The sequence below is a fragment of the Pleurodeles waltl genome, chromosome 2_2, assembly GCF_031143425.1.
Source record: "Pleurodeles waltl isolate 20211129_DDA chromosome 2_2, aPleWal1.hap1.20221129, whole genome shotgun sequence".
In the NCBI taxonomy this organism is placed as follows: Eukaryota; Metazoa; Chordata; class Amphibia; order Caudata; family Salamandridae; genus Pleurodeles; species Pleurodeles waltl.
The window spans coordinates 944,298,306-944,311,853 of record NC_090439.1 but is presented as its reverse complement, the minus strand read 5'-3'; the positions used below and the strand labels follow the sequence as shown (position 1 = coordinate 944,311,853).

The following is a 13,548-nucleotide window of genomic DNA, read 5'->3' as shown; positions in this document are numbered from 1 at the left end:
TGCCAATTAATTTATGTAGGTCAAACATCTCAGCACGTGAAAGTGTGGATTGGACAGCATGACAGTAGGATTTGTTGCGGAACTCTGACTGGCCCTTTGGTCTCGTATTATATGGCAACCATCACAACGTAGATGACATCAAGTGGCAGGTGCTGGGGTTGCCGGCGCATGGAGGAAACCTTTCCTTCATTTTACAGTGTTTAGAGGGCGAATAGATTAGTACCTGTAATGCCACAGTAAAGGACTTAAATGTAATTTAAGTCCTTTACTGTGATGTTGCGGGTACTAATCCATTTGCACTCCACAGTAAATGAACTTAACTATAAGTTAAGTTCATTTACTGTGGAGTTACAGATACTAATCCATTTGCACTCTAAATCTTGTTAGATGAATGAAAGGTTTCCTCCATGGGCTGGCAACCTGGCTACTTTAAGCACCTGCCACTTGACGTTGTATGCTGTATGATGATTGACCACAGAACTTTGTTACACTTAACCAGTAATTGATGTGAAATTATTGGGCCTGCCATAATTGTGGTACTTTGTTTTTGCTTGGCTAATAATTCCTCTCAGTTTGATCCTTTATACTTTACCTGTGTTGCCCGGGACACATCAAGTGTCATGGAGCACATATGTATAATTTTCTATGTGTGTTAGTATTGTCTAGGCCATTTCTTTTTATCCTACTTTGCCTTCCCTGAATATTATTGAGAAATCTTCAGAAATCAGTTGGTTCTTATTCAGACTGTATTGATGTACTTTTTGTGGCAATTCATATTATTTTTCTTTGGAGTTTGATATCTTGTTTTAATATCTTGGTGTAAAATGTTAAATGCCTTCTGTTTAGATTTTATTGCTGTTACTACTGTGGTTTTTCATATGACCTAGTCTCGACATGTCAGTTTGAATCAGAAAATGTGTTGGATTCTACTGCCTGGAATTTCATTGTGTTATACCTTGCCTTATGGTGGCACTGTAGATCACCTCTGAGTCTGCATGATTGTTAATAATCAATATTCCCTCCTTCTATACTTATTAAAGGACTAAAAGATTGTTTGCCTTGTATTTCAGGCTTAATGACACTGAGTATGATCTCTATGTACTAAGATTTTTCCTAGTCTTGTTTTCAATGTTGTTTTTGTTGTCTATCCTTATAGAGGCTGGGAACACCTCCTCCCAAGCCTCAGCCTCATCCTCCTCCAGGCATGTTAAATGCACAAAGGCGCAGGGCCAAGCCATTGAGGACAGACCCCAGCCGCACATCTAAACACTGCATTCAATACTTTCTAATTTGCTCTTCCATTATAGAGCGATACCACAGCCTTTGGCCCTGTATCAAGCCTGTTGCTGCATAGCATCCTACAAGAGAAGTCCCCTTGCATCTGTGTACTCCTACCAGATCTGGGCCTGTATTGGGCCACTTGCTGCACATTATCCCCCTGCACCTTCATCACCTTGCGTCTTTGCTGGAATTTTCCACTTTGGCCTCTCCACTACGCTTACCTTGGATAAGTGATTCTGTGAATATGGGCAAATAATCTTCTGGTTACTGTTTTCATCAATCTTGTTCTCATTTTTCTGATGGATATATGTTCCTTTTAACCCTTCCAAGAGTATGGTGCAATTTTGTTTTTGGAATCATTGAGGTCAGCATGCCTTCTAGCTGCATTTCTTATCTGACTACCCTTCCTTTGAGGTATCTCTTGCTTGGGTAATTTTGGCCCATTATTTCTACTATCACCACACCATAAAATAGCCTCCTCACCAGTTCCTTTTCCTTTTTCTTTTTCCCCCTTGTCTAGGATGTTCCAATATCCCCCCATTAGTCCTGATAATACTCCTTTATTCTGTCTGGGGTCAAAACGTCATTGACAGCTAATCACACAGAAAAACGGACTGTTGCTTTGTCATTTTAATCATTTTTAAAGCAATTTGTTCCTTGGAGTTGTCTTGTTGTAAGCAAAAGCTTTGTACATTATATTTATATATTTTGATTCGTTTTGTTGCTTTGTCACAGGGGAACCTAACACTTCATCTTCTTTCAGTTTGGGTAGTATTAACTATGTACAGCCATCCAGCTTGGGTATGAGTGCTCACATGATTGGATAAATAATAATTTTCAATTTGGCTATCCAGTGGTGATGTGTTATTTCTGTCAGTTCCAAGGAGTCTGACATGTTCAATGATCTTTGTAAATTAGTCTGTTTATTTACTATATTGTCATGAATATGATACCTGTGTGAACCATTGTTGTATTTTTTTACTGAATACCTAGGTTCCTATGGGCTTAAGGGTTGCTCTTGTAGCCTTACTGTTGTACTCAAATGGAGCACAGCAGGGGAGGAGATCACACTCTATGAATTAAGGACATCAGTACCCCTTGTAATCAATTGCCTAACACTTTGGCTAAATCATTTGTATCAACATTAAGCAGGGATTTAGGACTATGGCAATGGAGCAGCTCAGCCAATTGTGTCCATGTTCTAGGTCTTTTTTAGGAGAGGAATGCACAGCAGGGGTATTATCAAATTCTTGTTCATTTTGTAGAATTCACAGGGGTATGTATATACCTCTGTGCTTTCTGAGATGGGAGGTTATCTCTGACTTGACTGGTTTCCCATTCAGTAATATAACACCTGGATTGGAAACATGGATAAAAAAGTATCCGTCATTGCTGACATGTTCTGAAAGTGAGCAATTTGATTATAATATGTCATAAGGGTGTGTGAGTGGCTTGATTCAAGTGTTGTAAATCACTGAAATAGAATAGTATCCCTCCTGTTGCAATTTTAAGGCTAGAAGGCAACTCACCTTCTCTTCCTATTTATAGTGTCATTATCTCAGGCAAAAAGTGCAGTATCTGCCTTTGAAGTCTAAATAAAATTAAATTCATATTTTGCCCTGAGCAGTTAATGGACATCCTCTCGGGAGTAAAGGAATAAGAAATGTTTATCTTTTATAAATGCTGATTCCTGCATCACTTCTCCCTGTATGTGAGCCTTACCAACTGCCCAAACTGTCTGGATAGAGGATATGTAGTTTTTATTCTCCCTCAAGTACATACCAGAAGTGGCTTTTAAATGTTTTTGTTCAGAAGGAGTTTATACCCTTAAATATTTAGCCTACAATACCCTATTGATGGTCTTATAGTGGTTCTGTCTATTTAGCTTGGTACTGCATCAGGATCAGAACCTCAATCTGGCAGTATATTTGTATCTGTCACTCTAGTCAGAAGATGTGCTGAGATCAGAAAGTAAAATATATTAGTATTGTATATACAGAGGTATATGTGTAATTTCTGGTCATGGGATGGATTAATTTCCAGAGCTCCATATGCCCAAAGTTAGTTAATACATCATCTGGTAGATCTTTGTCTGTATGCCATCTTATCAGTGGATCGTCTGATTTATCCAAGTAAGGATCCATTTCTAGGTTACAGACTCCCGAAATAAGTGTTTTGTATTTGATTTCAGATAGAAGTATTCTGGAGAGCCCTCAAAATGTTTTGTGTTTGTCATTTGTCAGTGCATTGACCAACCCTATACGTCTTGATTAATTTTGTAACATGGCTTTCGTAACACATGATGACCTTGCGTGCTCCGCTATACTTTGTGTACATTGAGAAGAGTCTACTCTTGATCAAGATGACTACACTACCCTTACTGCTTGGTTTAGTTGAGGAATGTGGTCCTATTCTTGGGGGATCTTAGCTAGTTTGATATTCCTTTTCCACCCATTCCCGTCTAATTTTGTATGTGTCCGGGTCACATAGATGGGTTTACTGGATAAGGGCAATATTCAATATTTGTGAACAGAGGTAGCTAAATACTTTCTTCCTTTGAGTAATGAGTAAGGCCATTTCTATTCAGCAATTTAAGTGAGAGAGTAGCACTGGCCGGCACTGAATGATGTCTTAAATATGTTGTGTTGCTTTTGTCCTGGTTGAGCAACCTAGTAGATAGTCTGTTATTAGGTGATGGTTTGGGGAGAGTGTAAACGTGGAAATATGCTGTGGTATGGATTCCACAAATTGTCACTCGAGCATAGTACAGATGAGGTGTGGGTGGATCAGTACTAGGGTAAGGAGACTGCCTGTCACCAGATTATAGCACCTAGGAAGTGAGCAGTAACCTACACATATACCACATGGGAACCATTCAAGGAGAAGCATGCAGTTGGGAAATACCTAGCCTGCAACCCATCAGCAATCAGAGATATCAGCTCATATGACAGTAAAGAGAGCAATATTTATCTCTGCCCTTAATAATTTTGTCTCTTGACCAGTTGTGGGGCCAGTGGGGGAGGGGTCTGCAACGTGTCTGACCATGTCCAGGGTAATATAAGTATTTCTGAATGGTGCTCTCCTCCTGTGCCCTTCTTTGGTCATCACGAGTGACAAATAGAACAAATGTTTGAGTCTTACTGTCACAACATAGGTGGGGCATCCAAATAAGGAAGACTGGGTACAGAAAAATCCTTGCATTAATTTCAACAGGGATTGTGATTTGTCACTGACATGGCTGGGCTTGATCAAATGCTTGACTCTGGGTCCAGCAAACCATTGCCTGGTGACTTCATCCAAATTGTGCCTTTTTTCACATGGGAATCAGTACATTGTGAGTCTCTACATACATGCTTTCCTGGTCTCAGTGTTCAAGTTAGCGTGGGTCATCATATTACAAAGTTTTATTTTCTTGATTGATCAATATGTTATTTTATGTAAAACCGTTTGTAGAGAACAACAAATACCCCAAAGTGCTTCCTAGTGCTATGAGAGAATGGAATCAACACATAGATAGTGAAACAATGAAATAAAGGAAACCAGGAATGCCTAAAAAAAATCAAAGCTAGTTCCTGAAAGCCAAGGCTTGAGCGAGAAACTCAGCAATTGATCCTTTAAGGAATGGTATTGGAATGTAACAATGAAATCTGTTTGATAGATAGGGAGGACCAATACCATGTACTGCATTGAAAACATGACAGAGGGATTTAAATACTGCTCTTTTTTCCCTCAAGAGCCAGTTGCACTTAACATGGTTGCAGGTCATATCGGATACACAGCTTTCTCATGTGGGGTCTCAGCACCAGGAATATCTTTGGGCTGTGTCTTGGAAAAAGTCTTCAGAAACCAATATGCAGAGTTAACTGTATGTGAAAGGTTGTGTTTTGCTTCTGCTTAAATCAGCTATGTATGCTCAGATCAGAGGAAGCATGCATTCATCTGGCACGGTTCTTTCATGTTATTTGATTGCTCTTCCCAGTTCTAGTGAGGATTACATGTTAAATTCATAATTTCTGTTCTATGTAAGTAAGAAAAGCTATCATGTCACCACTTTACAGTTGCTCAGATAGTCTAGAAAAGCAGAGGTTATTGCAGCAGTTTCTGTCCTCCACACTATTTTTCTGGGCATTAATCAGTGATACTGTTTGTTAATCTAGGCAGCCATCTTCCCCTCCACTTGCATTGTTCTATCTTACGACACCTGCAGACCTGTTTTGAAGGAAACAATATTTGACCAGATAGAGAGACTGTCCGCAGATTATTTAATTTTGTTGCCTTTAGGTTGGCCGTAAACATTGAGAGAGCCATGAGTTCACTCAAAATGGTGTCATGGCAGTAGTCTGTGGCAATGTCCATCTTAGAAGCCTTTCTGGAGACTGCCCCTGAAAAGAGAAGCTGTGATTGTACTCAGTTCCAAACATCAAAAGAGTATGCTTTCACTGCTTGACCCTTGTGAATCCAGAGCTAAAAAAATTGAATATTGCAATTTAGCCCCATCTATAGTCACTGGAAAAAGAAATTGCTTCCGATTCATATTCCCATGAGTTTATTTGGAAGAGGTCATCTTAATCTTATGCATCAAGATTCCCTCCACTAGGTGGGGGCCTCTCCATTCCTGGTTCAGACTAGGCTCCTGAACAGCTGCTGCTGGATAATATCACCTCCCACTGGAGCTGAGCTGTGCTCATCACAACCCTCACTGAAGAGCAGAGCCCAGTTCGGCCTACTGTGCAATCCGCTCATCTGCCAATCCTTTTACAGATACCGGCCACACCAGGAAGTCCTCAGTTGCCTTTGTCTGCTATGTAGGTGATGGCTAATCCAGTGTTATTGAAGCTTGAATCATACCACAGCAGAGTTTACCCAAGTACAAACATTGTCTTAGGTGCCTGGCTCTGCCCCGCACTCAAGAGTTTTCTGCATAGAGGCTGGTTTCTGGATATCATCTAGGCTAAGGCCCCTCCCCAAATGCCAGCCCGTTGAGTCCAAACCTCCTCCTACATGATGAGATTTATCTCAAAGTTGGCAGGTCTGACCTTAGTATCACTTGTACCCACTGCCAGCAAAGGCATGTGTAGGACTATTCAATCGGTGTAATATTACTTCCGGTATTAACTTGATTTGAAGGGGTTTATCCACAGCCAGAAATATTTTCTTATCAGTAAAAGAAAGAAAAATTGTTTAAGGAATTACAACTCATTTTGAGAACATTATGGAAGTGTGTGTTACCTAGATTTCCATGAGTGTTTCTGGAGTTTTTCGTGAATTCACAATATGTTGGAAATGAGCTCAAATCTTTGACAGAAACCTGCAATGAGTAGGTTTCCAACTTTTCAAAATAAGGTTCAAATTTTCCCCAATGATATTAACTATACAGAAGAAATTGCTTATCCCTTCTAATGGAAATCTGCACAGATATCTTGGAGGGGCGCTGCAGCAGTCTTTAAATTTTTTTAAGAAACCTGTTGTTCAGTACAGTAGGAAGTTCACTCTATGGGCTTTTTCCCCTGCTCAATGAAATGACAGTGCATACTGATAATCATGATCAATCCCAAATTATTTGTGCCGAAGGAAGCTGGAAGATCATATTTCATTTCAGGTCAGTTTTGGAGCTAAGTAACTGGAACAAATTGTATTTACTTTCCAGCATAATTCATGAATGATGAGGCAATGCAATGTCATTTTACCTTATATGTATTTGTATAGTTTACACAGGAAGGAATCCTGGTGCTGAAGCATAGGCTGTATAGGCCAAGCCAGGGTCAGGGCTATGTCTGGAGCCAGGTCTTCAGTTTCTTCAGAATTCAAGAACTGACGTGATGGGGCAGGTCATTCCAGGTTTTAGGAGTGATGTAGGAGAAGGCATGACTACCTGATCTGATTCTGCATATGCCAATGGTGTGTGCAACTAGGAGTCCAGCCAAGAGAAAGGTTCTGTTAGGTTTGTAACATTTTATGCTGTTGTAGAGGTATGAGGGGCCAATGTCCTGCAAGGCTTTATATGTGTGTGAGGAGTTTGAAGAGTGCTTGTTTGTGGATTTTGAGCCACAGAAACTTTTTGACATGCTGTGCGACATGACTGTGGGATGGGGGCTGAAGGTGAGCCTAGATGCTGACTTTTGAGGTTTCAGCAAGCCAAGAAGGAGCAACTCTAGCGAAGTGCGGAATCTTGGAAGTAGACTATATTCATTTGTTCAATAAAGATGGGTTGGGAGACTGTATCAAAGGCAATAGAAAGATCCAGTAGGATGAGGGTTGAAGTGTCGCCTCTGTCAATGATCAGCCAGATCGCAGCAATGAGGGATTTCTCTGAATTGTGGTTGGGCCTGAATCTGGATTTAGTTGTGTTGAGAAAGTGAGCAAAACCATACAAAAACATAACACTGTTGAAGAACACAGTACACAATATGTCACATGTGTTTCTCTGAAGTCTCCGAGTACTTTTTTCTACTTATTACTAACAACTTAGTGACCAATAGCACATTCAAAATACAGCTGTTTGTACCCCAATCATCTCGAGAGGTAAAGAGTATTATTTTGGGATGGTGGAGATGAGGGAGACTGACTACCAAAAAAAAACAGCTTTAGGTCCTGAATCTGCTTTTTAGTGTCCTCGTTCATTCATCTCATGGTCAGAACTCTTGAGATGTCTTACCATTGGATCAAGAAACAAGGCCATCTTAATATTCTTAACACTAGCATCTTAATAGTGTATTTGAAACATACTTATGCTCATTGGTATTTAAATAGAGCAACGTTCAAAGACAGATTGGAATGAAAACAGAATTTGTAAAAGATGTTTGAATACATAAAATGTGATGTGTTAACAGTTCTTACTGGTTTCGCCTCCTTACAGAATACAATCTTGAGCCATGTGAAGACACTGGCATTCCTCAATTTGGAAACAGAATGGGCTATAACTTTGGAGTTGGAGACACACTGACTTTCTCCTGTTTATCTGGTTATCGTCTCGAAGGAGCGTCCGAAGTCATCTGTCTTGGCGGTGGTCGTCGTGTTTGGAGTGCACCTCTGCCAAGGTGTGTGGGTACGTGGTCAGCAGCTTTCTTTTGTTTGTATGTGTGGTCATTGTCTTGACAATGTACAGCATGACTTCTTATTCTTACAACCTAGTTTCTAATATGTCTTCAATATTGAAGGTTCATAAAGTCAAAATATAATTCTTGTGAATGTGGAGGGTGACATCCCTGTAGCCACCGCTGTATTCTATAATTAATTTGGGGAGGAACATGCAGAATAGAAAATAAAAATGCAGTGCTTTTTTTGCGGAAATATGGAACATGCCTTCCATGGTACCCGTTTATAATCTCAGGGAGTCCTCCTTAATTGATGCCAGTGGCCTCATTACATAAGAGTAGGGGTAGCAAGTTTTTGTTTCCTATAAGATGGGCTAGCATGTTAAGGTTTTTGGCTGGAAACCTAGGCAATGGGAAAATGTTTAACATAACATGAAGTCCATTGGCAGATGTTATGAAGGGAGTCCATATATATATATATATATATATATATATATATATATATATATATATGTGTGTGTGTGTATATATTTACTGAAAAAAACAAAGGTTACAGGGACATTATAGTTAGGTTCTGAATTTACTTTTACAAAACCATAGATATTCAGCAGGTATAGTTAGAGTTCCTTCAAGTCACTATAACTCGCCCCCTTGCCATGCAGTTTTCTTATCAATCATTTTATTGCAGATGTTACAGTGATAATATCAAAGATTCCGTACAAGATCTCATCCATGATATAATATGTGGAGTAATTAGATGTGCATGGCAAAGGCACGAGTTATAGTTATCTTAGGGCGCGAGTTATAGTTACTTGAAAAAATAACTGCTGAATTGTTATGATTTTGTACAAGTAAATTCAGAACTTAACTATAAAGTCCATGCAACCTTTGTATTTTTGTTGAATTTCTATGGTTTTTTAATGTAAAGTAAGGTTAATTACTATACGTTATTCAAAACCTTATTGCCTGGCAGACAAGCCCCTATAACCACCCAACTCCGTGCCACGCACAGCCTTTGGCCTTGTGCAGTGCAGGTTGGCCACAGGGCCTGTTTCTCTCAGTGGATCTGTTAGTAGTTGCATGAGTGTGTGAGTCTATGAGTGGGTCTGAGTGGGTTTGTGAGTGGGCACATGTATAAGTGAATGAATGAGTCTGTGGTTTTTCTTTCAAATTTGTTCATATTTGCCCTTAAACACACCCTTTGGTAAGGGTACCTTCACACTGACCCCCTTATGCCACTTTCAATTAGGATTTTCAGCCCTGGGGACTGTGTCCTGTGAAATAAAATGGCAGCTGCTATTTTCTAGTCAGGTTGCGGTCAGCCAGTTACAGTGCCTATTTTTGCGCGTGCATTTGTGAAATTAATGAATTTCCATGAAATATTTGCAAAAATAATTGCAAAGCTGCTGTGGCCAAAGATATACAAATATGGATTTTCCTGAATTTCTCAAAAACTACTGGACAGATTTACATCAAATAAGTGAAAGCTCAATCTGCGTACTGAAAGGTAGCTTTCTGCCAAATTTGGTGTAATTCCGTTGTGCGATTCGGACTGTAGTTGTGTCTAAAGGTCCTATGGGAATTAAAATGGGAAACACAACATTTTTGACTTCCCATTTTCTCTGCCCCAAATTGACAATTCACCCCAAAACTTTCTGTGCGCAACAAGAATCTTTGTTACACTTTTTTCGGAAAATTTAGTGAAGATTCATCAAACAGCGCCAAAGATATAGGCAAGCCTATTTCTTTTTCTATGGAAACATGGTCCTAACTATAACTACCTAGCGGTGACTGCCACTAAGTTTTACATATATATATGTTAGAAATGGGGTCTTTGGTTGACAGTCAGGTCACCCTCTGTTCAAGCAAGGACCCTCACTCTAGTCAGGGTAAAAGAGAATCACCCTCAGCTAACCCCTGCTTACCCCGATGCATCGATTCCACTCACGAGTGGGACCTTGTGTCGTTTCTCCTATTGTCGGGTCGGGGCACGTCGTTCCTTCTCTCTGCAGGAGAGCGATGCTCCCTTTGTGTCACTGTCTAGTGTGAGGTACAACCAGCCCAACTGTCAAACTGACCCAGACAGGGAATCCACAAACAGGCAGAGTCACAGACATGGTATAAGCAAGACAATGCTCACTTTCTAAAAGTGGCATTTTCAAACACACAATCTCAAAATCAACTTTACTAAAAGATGTATTTTTTAAATTGTGAGCTCAGAGACCCCAAACTCCACTTGTCCATCTGCTTCCAAAGGGAATCTACACTTTAATCAGATTTAAAGGTAGCCCCCTTGTTACCCTTATGAGAGGGACAGGCCATGCAACGAATTTAACAATATTTCACTCTGCAGGACATATAAAACACATTACTATCCTACCTTAACCATACCCTGCACCCTGCCCTTGGGGCTACCTAGGGCCTACCTTAGTGGTGTCTGACATGTAAGAAAATGGAAGGTTTAGGCCTGGCAAGTGGGTACACTTGCCAAGTCAAATTTACAGTTAAAACTACACACACATAGACACTGCAGTGGCAGGCCTGAGACATGATTGCAGAGCTACTTATGTGGGTGGCACAACCAGGGCTGCAGGTCCACTAGTAGCATTTGATTTACAGGCCCTGGCGCCTCCAGTGCACTTTACTAGGGACTTACTAGTAAATCAGATATGCCAATCATGGATAAGCCAATTACATACACATTTTGGAAAGGAGCACTTGCACTTTAGCACTGGTTAGCAGTGGTAAAGTGCCCAGAGTAACAAAAACAGTAAAATCAGAGTCCAGCACACATCAACAACCTGGGGAAGAGCAAAAAGTTAAGGGAGACAACGCCAAGGATGAAAAGTCTAACACTATATATATATATATATATATATATGTACGTATGTGTGTATATATATATATATATATATATATATATATATATATATATATATATATATATATATATATATATATATATATATACACACACACACATGTAATTCCTCCAATAATATATAGAAGAGTACCCGGACAACAAATTGAAGTCCAAAATACTTTAATACCAGATGCTTCCTCCCATACAACGTGTTTCAGCCGTACGTGAGCAAGGCTACAGCTGAAACGCGTGGTATGGGAGGATGCATCTGGTATTAAAGTATTTTGGACTTCAATTTGTTGTCCAGGTACTCTTCTATATATTATTGGAGTAATTGCATGTATATTTGTGGAGAGCCAGATTCACGCCCGGACCGCCACCGTAAAAGCAGCCTCGGTTGTCTGGCATTCGTGAATTTTATATATATATGTATGTGTATATATATATATATATATATATGTATATATATATATATATATATGTATATATGATTATTTACAAGACTATTCTGTCAGGTGATTGAAGGCACTTTTCTGAGTGACATTAAAAATCGCTACTTCTCTGACTTCTCCCTCTCAAATGACCTTATTTAAGTGTACTTAGATTTGTGCAATATTGAGTTGGCCCTGCTGAAAATTTAAACTGTTAGAAAGTGGGTTTCTGATTAGCAGAGGTATTTACTGTCCAAGCAGAAAGCAAAATCCTAGTCATGGTCAGTCAGATAAACACTAAAAGTTAACCTGTGCTCACACTGTAAAAACCACACAAAAAGACACCACAACTGGTTAGAACAATAGAACTTAATTTTATAATTAAAACAAAACCAATACAAAAACAATCCAATGTGTCGAAGTTGAGATATGAGTTTTTAAAGACTAAAATGCAATATAGTACTTAGAAGCATAAAATGTCATCTGGTAATATCTAGTCACGGTAGTCTGGGGTAAATCCAAAAGTATTGTGAAACAAATCAAACACATATGTCCTGCGTGTGTAACTACAGGAGTCTCCCACTCCTGAATAGACCATGAGGCACAGGTTTATAATCTGTTAGGTAAGCTAGGTGAACCAGCACTGAAATTAAGCATGTTTTAGTCTCCACATACTAATTTATACCATTCTTAGCATCTTGTGTGTGTGTTTTGTGTACAGTGTCACATGTGTCACAATTTGATGACAAGTTTTTAAATGTTTTCCACTCAAATGAAGCAGCAGAAAGCATTGGCTACCCTAATGTCCTAATATGTTTACCTTTTATAAGGTAAAATTACCTTTACACAATTGAGGGGCGGTAGGGCCTCCTCTTTAATTTTATGTATAATCACATAGAATAGCCTAGAGATCCCTATAAGAGCCCTGATGAATGCCTCAGACCAGGCTAGGCTACCTATGGGCAGAAATATGTTGGCACAACAGAGGTATGTAGTGATGATGATATCCGACAACACCCTCTGAGGATACTTCTTAGTATTTTATTCATACCCTGGGTACCACCTAATAATGTGTTCTTTGTGGTTTACCCGAAGGTATTTTAGCCGATTGAAACTGGATCCCTGGAAGATGATCCAAAATAAACAAATTCTTAGAACTCCCTCAAAATAGCACCTCTTGAAGTGAGTCCATCTTGGTAGTACTATTTTACCAGGGTGAGGTGAATTGTCTGATGATGAACCATGCCACATTACGTGGGTGAGACCACTTCATCCAATTTTTAAAATACTCAGACCAAGAGCCTGCTAGGCCAGAGGACAGGGTGCAGTGTATTTAAAAGGTTGAATATGTACTTTAAAGGTTAACATGTCCTGGTATTGAAAAACTATTAAATTCATCTTTCACTACTACAAGGTCTACCTCTCCCTTGGGATAACATTGGGTTAACTTATTGCATTTAATAACTGATAACTTTCAATTGGGTGCAGGCAAGAAGGTCCCGTTTGGTGTCTAAAGAATTGTAATTTAAACCCCTCTTTAATAGTAAAATTGGAAATGTAACCTTTTGACTTTTTTGTGTCGTAACCATTAGGTGTCTGCAGCCTTATCCTGGGTCACATGACATGTGTAGCTGGCAGTTGCACCTAGTGTATTTCTCCCAGTCAGTGGGACAAATAGGGATGAGGAGTTGGCAGAATGGGCCATATCTGATTTCATGAGGGGGAGGAGATGTCACCTACCACATTTGCGTATCTCAAAGGCCCTCCCAGCACACTCACAAAGGGTTTTGACGCTAGTCTTCCATGTCCCCAGACAAGCTGGGGTGAGTGCTAGAAAGCAGGATGTTCTACACACGTCTGAGGGTGGAAAACTCCAGAACTTTCTCTTACTTTAAAGTGGACACCAGGTACAAATAGTGGACCCTCAGACCTAACCCTT

General features: G+C 39.7%; 1 protein-coding gene across 1 annotated transcript in view; it reads left to right on the top strand.

Annotated features, from left to right (window-relative positions):
* Positions 1-13,548, top strand: part of CSMD3 (CUB and Sushi multiple domains 3) — a 2,682,374-nt gene that overhangs the window by 1,590,653 nt on the left and 1,078,173 nt on the right. Inside the window, exon 21 of the mRNA XM_069220640.1 lies at positions 8,138-8,326. Within this exon, the coding sequence (XP_069076741.1) occupies positions 8,138-8,326 (189 nt within the window). The remainder of the gene's footprint in view (positions 1-8,137; positions 8,327-13,548) is intronic.